Source organism: Coniosporium apollinis (genome assembly GCF_000281105.1).
Source record: "Coniosporium apollinis CBS 100218 chromosome Unknown supercont1.21, whole genome shotgun sequence".
NCBI lineage: Eukaryota > Fungi > Ascomycota > Dothideomycetes > Coniosporium > Coniosporium apollinis.
In genome coordinates this window covers 142,328-158,328 of record NW_006913283.1, presented here as the reverse complement: position 1 = coordinate 158,328, position 16,001 = coordinate 142,328, and the positions used below count along the sequence as shown (strand labels likewise).

Genomic DNA, 16,001 nt, shown 5'->3' with positions numbered 1-16,001 from the left:
TTGAACAAGATCGCGATGTCTTCGAACACAGTATCCAAGAGACCATCTCAGTGCTGTTGGGTGGGAATTCCACGTAGAGTGTAACGCTTACTGAAGTTGCGCCGCTTTGTACATCACAATGCTTACAAGCGATGAACACTCCCAAACTTCTCCCGATTCGAGACCATCTAAGAATGCTCGGTTCAAATCATGTGTGCACTTATTACCCATAGCGCTATGTTCTTGCGCTCCTGTCTGTCCAGACACAAGCGATTACATTTCCAAGAAAGTGCCACCAAGTGCTCCCATCCAAATTCACAAACACCAACTTCAATGGTATCATATGCAAAAAGGACTCATAAAAAACAGAGAAAACACCAAATCAACCAGTCTCCAATCGGGTGCCCGAACGATTCCTCTTCGACTCTGCGGAGCTGATAGTCGTGAGTGGAATTCCATAGTCATCCTCGCCCCAATCATCTTCCTCATCGCCGCTGGACTCCCACGAGCACGGTATCCTCCCGCCTCTACTGTTCGAACTGGGGCTAGTAAACGCCCCGCGTGTAAAGTTCGCAGCAATACGCAGCATAAGCGCGATCAGATGACTAGGCGGGCTGAGTAAGATTTCAGCCGTCTTCTGCACCAACACAGTGCCCAGCTGTCGTCTTGGCGGTGTGAACAGGTTTACCGCGTGCGGCATCGGGGAATAGGAGCGCCGTTGCGAGGCGCCTGTCATAGGACGTAACCGGATCGTATCTGGCGGCGTTTTCAAGCTAGAAGATGGCGACGACAAAGCGTCTTCGGAGTCGCTCATCAACGTCGGCGTAGAAGGCGCGGATCGTAGTCGACTATCTTCTGAAAGGGGCGAATGAAGCGGTGTAGGCCCTGCGGAGCGGTTCGCCGCATTTGGAGTGATGGTGATGTCTGATATGTCGCGTCTGTGGCGTGCCCGAGGTTTTCGTACCTCGATGTCCGAGTATTGCTCCTCAACAGCATCGCCATAAACAGATGCGGGTGCCAGATGGGATGATGAAAGTGGCACCGGAGGCAACTCTGGGAACGAACAAAACGAGTCAACACTCGAAGCCAAGCTCACGGAGTCTGAAGGGGGATCACTAGAGTCCTGCTGAGCGGACGGTAGTTGTGGACCTTCGGTCTTCCTAACTATCATCTGGGCTGGTGCCGTTACAGAGCGTGTGTCCCTGAGAGCACGAGGTCTTCGCGGGATCTGCAAGCTCTCTGGCGAGTTCTCGACAGACTCCGAAACCTCCAGCGCACCGGGACTATGTTCTGTTGCGCTACTTGCGCTCACGGTGTTGCTATCATCGTCCTCCGAGGCAGACGTTGTACTCGTGTCCGTACCATCAAAAGCGCGTAGCCCGGCATCTTCTGGCGTCCAGACCCTGTTCAGTTTCCAGCGCTTGGCCTTCTCCACTGGTTGCAGCGACCTTCGCCGCGGTGTCTCAGGTCTTTCCGGCATCTCCACGTGTGGACCACCTTTGAACGGACATGGCGTCTTCTCGTACTGTAGTACGCTGATGAGGATGCTCTTGAATTCCTCCACCTTCTGCTTGTTCTCGTCGTTGTCCCAGGGAAGTTCGATTCGGTAGTATGAGCTCAGCCGTATTCGAAGAACAAACCGTCCTTCCTGATCAACACACCAGCACTGCGACTTTGGTAGAATCGCATGAAGTAGGGTGCCAGAGTGAAGGAAGGATACGCTGTTAGGGACGCGATATATCCTCAGCGGGCCTAACAACATCAGCGATTGAATGCTTGCTTCCGGCGCATGTAGTTACTACCAGCCGCCATCGTCCTCTCCGTAGGTGAAGTCCATGATAGTGTCCCGTATAGCTCTCTATCCGGCCCATCGGTCCCTCGACTTGAGCTAGAGCTCGGCCTCGATGTGCTTGACGATGTGGTAAAAGACACGACTTTGGCGAACGGATGCACAAAGAGGACTTCTACGCTTTCTGCACCTCCTGACGAATCTGCTGTAGGGGGTCTGGGAGGGTTGGCTAATAGCGCAGGAACGGTAATAGAGCGGCGGAAGCCAGGGTGAGCGGACGGCACGCTGGTCGGCGTCGATGAGCCCGCGGAGGTGGTCATCTCCGGAAAGATAAGTCCATCAGGGCATGTGTGTTCTCTGAAGGCGACTTTGAGAGCCGCAATCGTATGCGCAATTACTTGGTCGATCGAGTGTGAGTGTGCTCAGAGCTGAGTGAACAAAGCCTGGCGCGGTTGAAGGGAGTGCGGCGCCAGCCGAGACGCGAAAGCCACTGCACCGCTTGTCTGACAACGCGCTCCCGAGACGGGCAAGCTTTCGAGCGACATTGGACTTCACTGGCAGGAGAAGCTGTTGTCGGGGCGCTCTAGGGTGAATGTGATACTTCCTGGTGTTATTGGAGGTTCTTCAAAGGGATTGTGACTGCGCTACTGGACGGATGTGTTCGAAAAGAACCCGCAGCATACGTCCTGAGGTCATCGTCCATAAGTATCTAAACGACATACGAAACACAACATGCTGGGTAATCCAGCTCGAATGTCGCAAGCAAGAGTAGCATGAATATCCATCGGATCTCACATCGTTCTCGAGAACGGCCTCTGGAAGGGATGTAGAATCCTTTCCGCGGCTCTTCCTCATCCGGTCAAAGTCAAGCCATAACAACATCAAGCTGCGATCCGCTCACCCTTACGGTTCACAGTGAAGAAGCGTCCGTATCATACAGATATTCACATTGCCTGTTATCGGCATATCTGACGAGAGTTGGGGCGGCTCCGCATCAAATACTTTACATACACAACCAGGTTCGACGATGCGCGCTACAAGAACAACGAGAAGATCTTTTGCTCCACCAAACCGCCGATCAACTAATAGTGAATTGCCTTCGAATGCGTGGCCATAGCTGCTTCTATTGTTTTCGACACGCGCCGGGTTAGCCCAGTCTTCATAGACAATAGGAGAGTTGTCAGACGGTCGCTTACCCTTGAATGCCTCACTAAAATCGAACGGTTAGCGGTTTTCTTCAGAAGTGGAAGGAACAACGCGATGACAACTTACGCTAGAGTGGGATGAGCATGACTCGTCCTCGCAACATCTTCCGAGCTCGCGCCATACTCGAGTGCCAGCGTGCCCTCCGCAATCATCTCACCAGCATTGGGTCCGACGATGTGAATACCCAATATCCTATCCGTCTCGGCATCCGCAATGAACTTAACAATGCCATCAGTATCCAGGTTCGTCTTAGCTCTCGAGTTAGCAGAAAACGGGAAGCTGCCAACATTATACTTGACGCCCGAATTCTTCACTTCCGCCTCGGTCTGGCCGACCCAGGCGACTTCGGGGTGCGTGTACATGACCGAGGGGATAGCGTTGTAGTTCACGTGACCGTAGTTCTTGGTGATGAACTCGACTGCTGCGACGGCCTCTTCTTCTGCCTTGTGGGCTAGCATGGGGCCGAATGTGCAGTCGCCGATCACTCGGATGTGCGGGAGCTTGGTGCGGTACTCTTGATCGATGACAAGGCGGCCTCGCTCGTCGGTCTCGATGCCGATGTTCTCGACACCTAGACCGGCGGTGTAGGGTCGGCGGCCGATTGCTACGAGGACGACGTCTGCATCGAGCTGGGAGCATGTTAGCTGGTGTGTTTGAGGCACACGGCTGAGAAGCTTACGGTCTCCTCCTTGCCGCCCTTTGCAGCCTCAACACTGATTTTGATGGTGTCACCGCTGTCGTCGCCCTTGGTGACCTTCGTATTGAGCTTAAACTTCATGCCTTGCTTTTGGAGAATCTTTTGCGTCATCTTTGAGATCTCAGCGTCCATACCAGGTCCACCAATCTGCCCCAAGAACTCGACGACAGTGACCTCAGCGCCTAGTCGAGACCATACTGAGCCCTGCGTGCGTGGTCAGTGCATGGTCCTCCTTATTTCTATATCACGCCTTTGCATACCATTTCTAGACCAATGATGCCGCCTCCAATGACAACCATCTTCTTCGGCACCTCCTTGAGTGCAATAGCGCCTGTGCTAGTGACGACCCTCTTTTCGTCGATAGACAAGCCTGGAAACGGTGTCGCCTCGCTACCAGTGGCGATGATGATGTTCTTGCCGCGCACGCTGGTCTCGCCGCCATCAATGAGGTTGACAGCAACTGTGTGCTCGTCCGCGAAAGCGCCGGTGCCCCTGATATACTCGACGTTGTTCTTCTTGAAGAGAAACTCGATACCCTTCGTGAGGCCGCTGACAGAGGTTTCCTTCGCCTTCATCATCTGCTCCAGGTTGAGCTTGACATCTCCGACTTCTATACCCCGGTTCTTCGTGTCGTGTAGGATGGTGTGGTAGAGGTGCGAGTTGTTCAGGAGGGACTTGGAGGGAATGCAGCCGACGTTGAGACATGTGCCGCCGAGCGCGCCGCGCTTCTCTATGCAAGCAACCTGTGTCCAGGTGAGCCACGAGATGTGCGTGTTGCTGGATAGAGCTCGACTCTACCTTTAGGCCTGCTTGGCCTGCTTTGATAGCTGCGACATATCCGGCGACGCCTCCGCCTATGATTACTAGGTCCTTCTCCTCTGCACCAGAGTCAGCGCCTTGCTATGCAATGTCCCTAGGACGCCTGTGCCTGACCTGCTTCTGTAGCATATCCTCTCCGCGCCCGGTCGACGAGGTAGAACGTGGAGGGGCGAAAGGTGCTGCTGGCTTGGCCGACGGGTCGGAGCAGCGACCTCGAGGTGGCCTTTGGTATCAAGGTCTTGAACATGGCGCCAAAGGAAGATGAAAGGGAGGAGAGAGATATGCTGCGCGTCGCACAGCAATTGTGATAGAGGTCGGGGGTGGTGAGGCGGGAGCTTGAGATGGCTGACGCTATGGATGCCGCTGTTGGAGCTGTTGGGCAAGATCGGAGCTCCGCGTGCGGGAAGAAGCGGCGTGGCTGACATCTCTTGGCATCGTCGCGAGGCGAAAGTCGTGCTCGTGATGAGATTATTATTAATCAATCAACGGTTAGTAGATCATGGATATATTGTTCCGAACTACATAGAATGGCAAAGAAGACTATCTAGTCCTCTTCTACGACCGCCGATGCAACCGTTGCCGTCAACGCATCAACAGCCTGGCTACATCCCCACCGAACCGTTTCCTTTTCCGACTTGCTCCCAGCTACATCCCCTTTCTTAACAACCTTTTCGAGAAAGTATTGGAGGGCCCTCGCCATCTGAGGCGCGTCGTTGACCTTCTCAAATACGTCCAGCAGGGCTTTGGTATCTCTTTCGCCAGACGAACGCTTTTGCGACTGGAGAATCACAGTAGTGAGTAAAACCTCAGCGAAAGTCTTCGTCTTTGGCTGCAGGTAAGCGAAGTTGAGAGTCTGCAATCTCGTTGTCAGTACGAGCTTGATTGTATTACTGCTCCTCAAGGGCTTACCTTCAACACTCCAATAGAGAGGCCCCCATCCGCGATCAGCGCACCAAACATCCGTGCCAAGTTAACGATTCTCCTCATATTCATGTCATCTGCCTCCTCATCGTCATTCTCTTCGAGATCGTCTTCGTTTGTCCTCTCTCCCATGCGCTTGAAGAGCTCCCATAGCCCGAACTGAAACGCCATCTTGAGCCTCCGATCAGAGCAGAACTGGCGCGCAATCAAGGTGTAGTAGGGATTGTATCGCTGCTCGACCCCAGCACAATGAATGAGGACGCGCGGTATCTCGAGCTCTTGGGATTTCTTGAGCTTCAGCTTCAACAGCCGGAGATGAGCATCCTTATAATCCGAGGCTGACATGATGGTGACGAATATTGCCCGACGTATGTCCGTGTTCATACGCTGTTCCCTAGCGAGTTGTAGAAGGTCTGGCAAGCCACTATCGATGTTTGCAAGCTCGTCTGTAGTCTTCTCCGCTTCCTGCGAATGAGTTTTGGATGTCTGGGGGTTTTGGTTTGCACTTGAGTTCCTCCAACTCGCACCCACGAGCCACCACTTGCCCTTCTTGTCTGAGTCTCTGACATCGCTCAGACCGATCCGCAGCGGCTCACTAGCCATGACAGCTCGCGTGTTTAGCGTCCCTAAGGTCTTCCTCATGCGGACTGTATGCTCGGTGTTGACGGCGGAAGCGGCGACGCCGGTCTTCATGCGGTTATTTTTGAGGCTGTTGATAGTCTCCATCATGAACCTGGTGCGAACAGATAGGTTTGTCTCGCCAGCCTTGGTCGCCGCTTTTCGTAATAAAACCACGATGTCTTTCAGGGAGGACGGATCATCCGAGCGAAGCTGTTGTCCAGAATCTGGTGTTTGTTAGCATGAAACGATTAGTGGCGCAGGCATTACAAGCCTACTTCTAATAATTCGAAGGAGGAGCTCCGTGTTGACTTCTGAAAGCTCCTCGAGAAAAAGGCGGATATAGTCAAAGACAATGTTACTGCCGACGACATGAAAATTGTAAAGTTCCGAGAGCAAAGACACGAGATTTGCGGCTTCCTTGCCTCCGCCGTCTGCAGATGACTTGTAGAACTTATCGAATTCAGTGACTATACGCTCAACCAGCTGTGCCCCAAAATCTGCACCAACAACTCTGTAGATTGCTGCGATGAAACCAGCGTGCAAAATGAGGAAAGTGTCATTCAGGACTGTTCTATCGCATAACAAACCGAGTAACAGTTCGATAAGCGTCGAGGTAACGTACTGACGAGGGTTTTGCTGATATATTTGTTCCACGTCCTTCAGAATGGTCAAAAGGTTGGCTTCGGAGAGTCGATTGAGTAACCCTTGACACTGGCGCCGCAACCGAGCCATAGACTCAGCATCGGAGGTCGATGGTGCGCGAAGAGAAGGGGGTATGTACTTCGCTGAACGGTCGCTGGTTCCGGAGACGGGAGCTACATAAGGATTCTCTCGGACCTTGCGAGGCTGGACCTCCTCTGGAGTGTCTGAGACATCGTCGCTAAAATCGTCAAAGCCGTCATCTTCCTCTGGGTTGTGTATTCTGAGCGGCTGGTGGCGGTCGTCTTTGCCGTCGTTCAAAGAATCGAGAGTGTCGCCATCCTCGGAGTCAGACTGTTCGCCTTCCTCATCGAGCATCCCCTCATCCCCACTTTCGTCCTCCTCAGTCTCGGTGCTGCTCTCATGCTCCTCAATCTGATCTCTCCCGGATCTTCGTCTCTTTTTTGCTAACCACTCCTCATCATCCGTCCTCTTTCTCTTGCCCATGCCACTTGACCCTGTATCATCGTCCAGGCCCTCTAGAAGCAGATCTAATCCATCATCTTCAAAAGATTTCGGAAGCTTCTTGCTCTTCAATCCCAGCCTCTTCTCCAGGGCCGCAATCTCCGCATCGTCTTCTGCCAGCTTATCCCGGACACCTCTCGATATCCGCGGTTCTGGTCCTGGTGACGTGGACAGCCTGTCCCGAGCTCCGGTTCCTGGATCCGCCTTCTGAGTTCGTTTGAGGATCGACTTGGGCTGCTGTGTTTCCGGTTTCTGAACGCCCGGCTCAGACCTGAGCGGTGGTGATGGATCATCCTCCTCTTCAAATCCCTCAAAATCGTCCGAGTCTTCTTCGACAGGCTCATTAAGCGTCTTTGTCACCCTTGGCTGCCTCCGCTGCGTCTTCTTCTGCACCCTCTCCGCTTTACGCCGTTCTTTGCGGCCGCCAGGCGCATTGCGCCCGGGTCCTTTGCGTCCTGTAGCTTTGGCATCTGGACAAATTAGCAATGGACACGGACTGAGAGTTTGTTATGCGCACCTCCGATCTGGCCAAGCAGCGCACTCGGTAGCTTCGGGCCTCTGTAGGTCTGATGTCGCATAGTGGGCAGGGAAGATGGCGATGCTCAGGAAAAGTTCGGGCAAGGCTGCGGAATGGCCCCGCGATTCGCTAGCGCGGCGCATCCCACTTCAAGCGCATCGAGCGAGTAACGTGAGAATTCGTGGTTGAGCAATACACAAATGCAAAGGGCCCTATAACTAGGCTACCGACTCTAATATGGCAGAGACACAGCTGACCAACGAAGAGGTACTGCAGCGCGACCCGCCAAAGGCCACCATCGCTAACTCGACAGTAGTTCTTCACCCAGCTTGCCGGTCTCTTCAGCAAAAGCCAGGAGAAGCAACACGGCTCTATCTTCCTCACCCAGAAGCGATGTGCGCCTCCCGGAACCTCTATAAAGCTTCAACTCACAAGCTACCAGTCACATATTCTGCGGATTCGGCACCCTCCAGCCCCGTCAAAGTTGCCGACGACCCCCTGTGGGACCTGCACCCAGAAAACCCGCTACCAGTCATTGTCCGAGCCACAAACGGCAAGTCGAAAGAGAAGCGAGCCGGTAAGGTTAAGCTGTCTACGGTCGTGCAGCCGGACGCGCTAGAGACGTTCTATGCACGGTATGCGGAGGTGTGTAAGGCGGGGATGCAGGCGCTGAAGAAGAGGGATAGGAGTAAGAGGAAGAAGGATAAGGCGAAGAAGAGGAAGACGGGTGGGGAGGGGGAGAAGAAGGGTTGAAAGGGAGCTGTGCAGGGAGCGCAAGATGATTGGCCGTGTCCTTGCTCCGCTCGACGTGGTGGACGAAGAAGGTTGAAATGGCTGAGGCTGGGTGCATCACCTGTGAGAGGGGCACCAGCATCCAAAGGCTCATCACAAGGGTCAGATACGGCCATGCTGCACATATCGTGCTTGGGACGAGCTAGGCCACATGCTCCGGGAAGCATGCTACGATTTGCGGCTACGTCACTTGGAAAAGGCATCAAAGTCAACGTTATGGTCAAGGACAGATTGTAGACTAGGAACATGCTGTTCGGATTGGCAAGCATTTCGCACGAGCTGACGCTGATCTTCACTACTCCTCAGAAGCCTGTTCCGCATGTTGACCAGTCTGCGCTCAATGCTTTCCTCCCTTGAACATCTTCAGATTCAATGGCAAGGGGTGCCCCATCCACGTAGCTCGCTGTGTGTGGTCACGCTCCTCATCGTCGGTGTTGGGATGAATAAGAGCTGATAGCGGCCCGCGATTGATGACAAGCCATGGAATAAATGCGCCAAATTGCTCTGGAAACAAAGTTAGATACTGCCCAAAAAGCCATGCTAAATCGGGTTTGGAGTGCTGAGATCGGCTAACCTGGAGTGAAGATGTTGACCTCGAACATTCCCATAGGGTGCGGCCCGATGGGCTTATCGAATATCCGATAGATTCTTAGCTCAGGGACTATTGGAACATCAGCTCTGTGTATCAAGACGGTTGTGAAGAAGTCACATCAGAGTGCTGGACTGACATTCCCGGCGTATCCTCTCCCATAGCTGCGCTGCGAACGTCGTCTGCTCTTGGTCGGACTGCAGGAAATAGATGTGCACGTCAAAGCCTCCACGTTCGCCATTGGAGACGGGTGCGGTGAAGCTTTTATACGCTGGACTCGGCTCAGCTGCTGGCGGATTTACGAAGGATTTCCCATCCGCCGCTCGCTCGCTGTCTCGGGTCAGTATATGTGGCAAGTGCGTCTTCGGCCCTGAACTAAATGCTAGACTGAAGTAGACCTGTTGAGGCTATCAGGATGCACAAAGAACCGAACGGAGAACTTGTAATTACAGAGCGCCACCACTCTTTGCAAACAGTGGACAAGATATTGAACATACTCTGATAAGGGAGGTAAATCCTCAAAGCCTTCAAGAGGTGAGGGATAAGTATACAGGCTTGGATCTGCCATTTCTACGGATTGAGTGTGGTCTATCAGACGCGAAGGTGCAGAGCTATTTGATGTGTGGACGAAGTAGATATAACACGTCAGGGTTTCCTCCGGCAGAGTCCTCTTATATCCTGTGTTTGATATCCGATGTCAGTTCCGACGGCATTCTCAGCACGCCAAATCGGCAGACGGATTGTTTGTCAGCGCGGAACCTGATCAGGATATTGAAAATGCTTCAATCTCTCGTCAACGAGACGCTCCGGGTTACACTATATCCGCTTCCATTCCTGTAGTTTGACACCGTTTCTTAGGCAGACCTGATGAGACATCTAGATGTGCTGCCCGGATTGGTAAACAGCCGTCTCCGTGATGCCGTGCACTAAGGCGCGGAACACAGCATGTCACGTGCGGTATGTTAATGAACCCTGAGGTTTCCAGGCACCACGTTCACAATCTGGGCTGGCGGTCGGGTAGTTATGGCCCTGTTGGAGCGGTACTGATCCTCTGTGACCGCCTACCTAGGCACCGAGGGTAGTAACATTCCTTTGAAGTTTAGCTTCACACTGCTGCCTTCACAGCTGCGTGAGGCGCCGTTGGTACCTAACAATGAACGATGCCCCATAGGCCGCTTTCAAAGGCGGTGAACGCCAAGCTTCCGACTGGTCAAGAGATCCCCAACGCTGAGGTGCGTCGAGTGCATGATCGTGGCCCGGGAGTTAACTGTTTCCAGTCGCACTCAACATGTGATTAACATAGATCAGTAGCCGCACTCGCTCCAGTGCTGGTTTGCTCAACGCATCTCCAGATTAGACGAGTGCTTCCGGCATCATCCTCTTGCGTCCTGGAGCTCGCGCAGTCCGCTCCTCGTACGAGCCCAGAGCCTCGCGCGAAACCCGTCGCTTTGGCGCGATCCCGAACAGAGACATCACACCATGGACGCCCGCAGGATGTCTGCCGACAAGGCAGGCAGGAGCTTAAGACGGCCTGGGAGGCCTCTACGGAGGGTGTCGGTGGAGATACCAGACCGGCTCAAGGGCGGAGAGGACGAGGAAGAGGATGTCACAGCCCCAAAGACATTAGAGACACAATACATGAACCAGTCCGTCCTCTCTCTAATAACGAGGGTCGGCTCGAACATGGACCAGCGCTCCCACTTCGATGAGAACCAGTCTAGCGGTAGCGAAGACGAGGACGTACCTGCGCAACCTAGGACGGCCGCATCCACGGTACTATTTACTGGGGCCCCACGAAGGGGAAGAGAGCAGGAGAGGGAAGGCCACAAGTCCGGGCTAAAGCCATCGCATCACAGGCTTTTCAAATCGGTGCCGAAGCTGTCTCTCCTCAGACCTATCAAAGAGCGCAAAGCTGCGCGAACGAGTATGGATGGCATGTCAGATTCCCAGATACTGCCGGAACAACAGCCCGAGGAGGACACAGCTGAGCAAGCGCATGGTGTCGCCCCTGTCATGAGTCGAATACTACAGGCCGAAGCCAACATGGAAGCTTCGGAGGGTCCGCGGGAGAGACGTGCCTCCGAACGCGATGTTGGTCAGAAGATTCCCCGATCCAAGACTCCCGTGAGCCTTCCGCAGAAGCTGATGGACGTGTTCGAGTTTGAGGCGCCCGAAGAAGTGATTGCCGGTATAGCATAATATCCCTTGAAACCCATGGTTGTGATACTAACGATGTTAGAATACCCTTGCTGGCTTTTACAGAGCGTTCTTCTCCAGGGCTATATGTATGTGACGCAGAAGCACATATGTTTCTACGCCTATCTACCGAAGAAGACTGTAAGCTGCCCTGTCCCCAGGCTGCTGGGTAGACTGACCTCATCCAGCACGAAGTTATAAAGTCTGGTAATCTAGCAAAGCGCGGCCGACGAAACCCCAAATACAACAGATACTGGTGCGTTCTCAAAGGCGATGTACTCTTCTATTACTCGGATCCGACAGAATTATATTTTCCAAGCGGCACCATCGATCTACGCTACGGCATATCTGCCGCTCCAATGGATTCAAAAGACGCCCTAGGCTTTGTGGTAGAAACACACCAGAGAACGTATACCTTCCGAGCAGACAGCGCTACCAGTGCAAAGGAATGGGTCAAAGCGATTCAGAAGGTCATATTCAGGGCGCACAACGAAGGCGACAGCGTCAAGATCAGTCTACCAACCGAGAGTGTGATTGATATTGAAGAGAGTGCTGTGCTTGAGTATGGTGACACTGTCAAGATCCGGGTAATCGACAATGACGAGACTTATGCTATGGATGAAGTATTTGCTCTCAATCGACTGGCTTGCTGTGTTCATGCTAATCGCTACACAGTATTTCTTCTCGTTCTGGAACTCGAGTCAGGATGCGGTCAACGTCCTGAGGATCATGGTGAGCGGAAATGGTCACCACGTGACCGACGAAGAGATCTCGACCACTCCGCCGGCAGTAAGGCCAAGCCAGGACGTAAGTACCTTGGGCGGCGTTGCGCGAGGTCACGATCCACAGGACGTGCTGTCGCCAACAGTCCGTGAAGGCGTACGATCCACGCTATCACCTATCTCGCCCAGCTCTCGAGAGCCCTCACTTCCTAGGCCCAGCGGCGAAACCTTGCGCTCAAGCTTCGACAGGTCACGACGCAGCTTAGACGTCGGGCGCCAAACACGACTGTCGAGCTCTGAAGTGAGACGAAGCTTCAGCTCAGGCCGTAGCAAGAGCGTCAGTAAAGACAGACGAAGAGGCAAATCTCCTTTGTCACCAGTACTGCATGACTCCTCTGAATCGGCTACGAACTCTCTGGATCCGGAGACGGATTCATCAGCTGCCATACAGTCAATTGGAGACACGAACGCCTCTGCAAGCCAGATTCTGAGCGGAAGTGCTGTCTTCAATCGGCCTACCATAGTTCGTCATACAACGGCTCAGTCCGATCTGTCTGTTGATAGGTCGCTGAGGAACTCGCAAGACACAGCCAGATCGTCAGATGTACGCAAACCTCTACCACAACCATTGGCTCGTCCTCAAGGACAGCAGGGTGTAGGTAAGCGGCAAACAGGCGCTGAGGGCCTTCATCCGCCTGGGTTAGACGAGTACAACGAAGCACCACAAACCGGCTTGCAGCGTTCAGGTTCATCTTCTGCGATACAAGATTGGATGCGCGCAGGCAGCGTGCCGTTACAGAAGGCTTCGGGGATTGCAGGTTTCCTAAGGAATCGCTCGAAGCGCATGAGCAATCTGCTCGCAACAGAATCCATGGGTTACTACGAGAAAGTTTCTGGCATGTGGGCTGGAGGACGCAAACATTACGGGACAGCAGAAGGCCTTGCGGCGGATGACGAGATTCAGGAGACTGAAGATGACGAGGACGCTGAGAAGCACGAGCAGCGCTTTCGAGACCACTTTGCGATGCCTAGTTCGGAGAGATTGCGGGCCACATTTTTCGGATACCTTCACCGTGTGCTGCCTTTATATGGCAAAATCTACATCAGCGACCGTCATTTTTGCTTTCGTAGCTTCCTGCCGGGCACGCGAACAAAGGTGAGTGTCGCTGCCTTGACCGATTTCTCATTGCTGACTTGGAGCAGTTGATCCTTCCTTTCAAAGACATCGAGAACGTTCACAAGGAGAACGGTTTTCGCTTCGGCTACTCTGCCCTTGTCCTCGTGATTCGGGGCCATGAGGAGCTTCTCTTTGACTTTAGAGAATCGGGGTCCCGGGATGACTGTGCCATCACGCTTCTCGAGAGTCTAGAGATCTCGCACTACGCACAAGGTCCAAACGTCCTAAGTGAAACAGAGATCGAGGATGCCAAAGCTGCGAAGGTTGAGCATGAGACGCTGCAAGAGGCACGCCAGAAAGCTGAAGCCGAAATACAGCTTCAAACGCCAAGGGATCTCCAAGAGAACGGTATGTATCCCTAACGTTGCAAAGACTCATTTACTAACGAGCAGTAGAGCGACCGGTGATCTTCGATGACACAGAAGCTTCAATTGTTCGGTTCAAGCCAGACACCTCTCTTCGGATAACTTGCCTCACTATCGGCACGCGCGGCGATGTCCAGCCGTATATTGCGTTTTGTAAAGGATTGATCAAAGAGGGGCACAAGCCTCGGATCGCAACCCATGTCGAGTTTGAGCCATGGATACGGAAGCATGGCATCGACTTCGCGCCTGTCGAAGGCGATCCGGCAGAATTGATGAGGGTCTGTGTAGAAAATGGCATGTTCACGTACTCTTTCATCCGGGAGACCCACGGCAAGGTTAGCGCTGTATACAAACCTCCCAGTGAAACGGCCACTAACAAGCGTAGTTCCGAGGTTGGCTTGACGGGCTGTGCAGCTCCGCCTGGCGGGCATGTCAAGAATCCGACTTGCTCATTGAAAGTCCCAGCGCAATGGTCGGAATCCACATCGCGGAGGCCTTACAGATCCCCTACTTCCGGGCCTTCGCCATGCCTTGGACGCGTACCAGGACCTACCCGCATGCTTTTGGCATTCCGGAGCACAAGCGAGGTGGCGCATTCAACTACTACACCTATGTAGTATTCGAGAACCTGTTCTGGAAGTTGACCGCGGGCCAGATCAATCGCTGGCGAAGAAAAGAGCTTGGTCTGCGAAGCACGACTCTGGACCAATTACAGCCCAACAAGGTGCCGTTCATGTACTTTGTCAGTCCGCATGTCGTCCCTCGGCCTATCGATTACAGCGACTGGATCGACATCACCGGATACTGGTTCTTGGACGAAGCGACGGGTTGGCAGCCATCTGCAGAGCTTGTCTCCTTCATCGAAACAGCACGTAGAGATGGGAAGAAGCTGGTCTATGTGGGCTTCGGCTCTATAATCGTCGAAGATGCCGCTGCAATGACGAGGACGGTCGTGGATGCTGTCCTCAAAGCAGACGTCCGCTGCATCCTGTCCCGAGGCTGGTCCGATCGCCTGTCCAAAGCCGGCACCTCAGGCGATGAGACGCCGCTGCCCCCCGAGGTCTTCAGGATCGACCAGGCGCCGCATGACTGGCTCTTCACGAAGGTAGATGCGGCTACCCACCATGGCGGTGCAGGCACGACTGGCGCCAGTCTTAGGGCTGGTATCCCGACTATCATCAAACCTTTCTTTGGCGATCAATTCTTCTTTGGGTCGCGGGTAGAGGATCTAGGTGTGGGAGTCTATCTTCGGAAGCTCAACACGACTGTCTTGGCGAGGGCGCTGTGGGAGGCTACGCATAGTGAGCGTATGATTGCTCGAGCTCGTGTTATGGGCGATCAGATCAGAAGTGTAAGTATACCCCGTGCCAATCTGTGCCCGAGAAAACACAGCGCTAACAAGGTTCTGCAGGAGGATGGTGTCGGCAGAGCGATACAGACTCTCTACCGCACGTTGGAATACGCGAAGACGCTCATCAAGAAGCGCGACGGAATTTCAAATGAAGCGGACGAGACTATCGAAGAAAGCTGGACCTTTATCGGCGACGACAGCGACCCGGAGCTGTTCAGGCGCATGAGCGAGTTCAATCCTGGAGAGCATCTTCTGAGCCATGGACAGGTACGTGGCTCAGGCATGGCGTTGGGAAGCATGGTTTTGAAGAACAACGGGAAACGGAGGACGTCCGCTACGGTCGCATAGTTAATTTGGCGTTCAGTGAGGGCGGTGAAGGGAGGGGTGGATGGGCGCTTTCGGCATCGTAATTTGGCTCTCTCTCTACTCTGGATCTCACGTTTTGATATCTCCTGCGTTCCTGAGCGAGCATTTGGCGCAAGAGATGGGGGGAATAATGAAGTGATACCTACTAGACTGTCTGGCGTTGGATCTACAGGAAGAATGCGGATACATAGAGTGGGTGTTAGGAGGCCCACATCAGAAAGATACGTTTTCTTCTTTATGCTAGAACAATTACTCTTCCTGGAGAGTTCGACGCCTTGTGGCAACTGTATGCTCTACGTTCCACGAGTGATGGTAATTTGATTTGTTCGCAAGGCGACAGTTTTGTTCTGGTCAGCGCGTCCGCCTTCCCTTGGTCTTGCGCGTCTTTCTCGTTCTGCTGCGTCTCCGGATGGATCATATCTGCATCTTATCAATTGCGGGTTCCATCATAGAACAGATATCTAAGCGCAACTCTATTTTGACGACGTAGGCGTTTGATGAGGGAATTGGAGTTGCCCAATATGGTAACCATAGAACGTCGCAGATGAGAAAATCCACTACCTGCTCGGAACTCTCAGCCCACGGCCACCCCGCCACAAAGTCCATCAAAAGGTATCCTCATCAACACGCCGAAGTCGTTTACGGCCACTCACCGGTTGGCAAGTCTACGGGCGAACCTGGCACGTCGCCAGCCGAGAGCACGAATCCACACGTTTGACAAGACTTTCGT

At 53.5% G+C, this 16,001-nt stretch overlaps 6 protein-coding genes across 6 annotated transcripts; 2 read left to right on the top strand and 4 right to left on the bottom strand.

Annotated features, from left to right (window-relative positions):
* Positions 1-361: 361 nt before the first annotated feature.
* W97_04712 (uncharacterized protein) lies at positions 362-2,088 on the bottom strand (the record flags this gene model as incomplete). Its single annotated transcript, XM_007782601.1, has 2 exons — positions 362-1,731; positions 1,779-2,088. The coding sequence occupies 2 exons, from the start codon at positions 2,086-2,088 to the stop codon at positions 362-364; spliced, it is 1,680 nt and encodes a 559-aa protein (XP_007780791.1).
* A 948-nt stretch (positions 2,089-3,036) lies between these two features.
* Positions 3,037-4,737, bottom strand: W97_04711 (dihydrolipoyl dehydrogenase; the record flags this gene model as incomplete). The annotated part of the gene is made up of 5 exons (XM_007782600.1): positions 3,037-3,603; positions 3,654-3,875; positions 3,932-4,414; positions 4,470-4,549; positions 4,605-4,737. The coding sequence occupies 5 exons, from the start codon at positions 4,735-4,737 to the stop codon at positions 3,037-3,039; spliced, it is 1,485 nt and encodes a 494-aa protein (XP_007780790.1).
* A 297-nt stretch (positions 4,738-5,034) lies between these two features.
* Positions 5,035-7,774, bottom strand: W97_04710 (uncharacterized protein; the record flags this gene model as incomplete). Its single annotated transcript, XM_007782599.1, has 4 exons — positions 5,035-5,343; positions 5,400-6,256; positions 6,308-7,666; positions 7,714-7,774. The coding sequence occupies 4 exons, from the start codon at positions 7,772-7,774 to the stop codon at positions 5,035-5,037; spliced, it is 2,586 nt and encodes an 861-aa protein (XP_007780789.1).
* A 176-nt stretch (positions 7,775-7,950) lies between these two features.
* W97_04709 (uncharacterized protein) lies at positions 7,951-8,466 on the top strand (the record flags this gene model as incomplete). Its single annotated transcript, XM_007782598.1, has 3 exons — positions 7,951-7,980; positions 8,030-8,108; positions 8,156-8,466. The coding sequence occupies 3 exons, from the start codon at positions 7,951-7,953 to the stop codon at positions 8,464-8,466; spliced, it is 420 nt and encodes a 139-aa protein (XP_007780788.1).
* A 376-nt stretch (positions 8,467-8,842) lies between these two features.
* On the bottom strand, positions 8,843-9,662 carry W97_04708 (DOPA 4,5-dioxygenase; the record flags this gene model as incomplete). Its single annotated transcript, XM_007782597.1, has 4 exons — positions 8,843-9,009; positions 9,080-9,166; positions 9,234-9,424; positions 9,592-9,662. The coding sequence occupies 4 exons, from the start codon at positions 9,660-9,662 to the stop codon at positions 8,843-8,845; spliced, it is 516 nt and encodes a 171-aa protein (XP_007780787.1).
* Positions 9,663-10,573: 911 nt separating this feature from the next.
* W97_04707 (uncharacterized protein) lies at positions 10,574-15,253 on the top strand (the record flags this gene model as incomplete). The annotated part of the gene is made up of 7 exons (XM_007782596.1): positions 10,574-11,282; positions 11,334-11,431; positions 11,479-11,913; positions 11,966-13,168; positions 13,216-13,537; positions 13,579-13,889; positions 13,940-15,253. 7 exons carry the CDS (start codon positions 10,574-10,576, stop codon positions 15,251-15,253), a joined length of 4,392 nt encoding a protein of 1,463 aa, XP_007780786.1.
* Between the last annotated feature and the right edge of the window lie 748 nt (positions 15,254-16,001).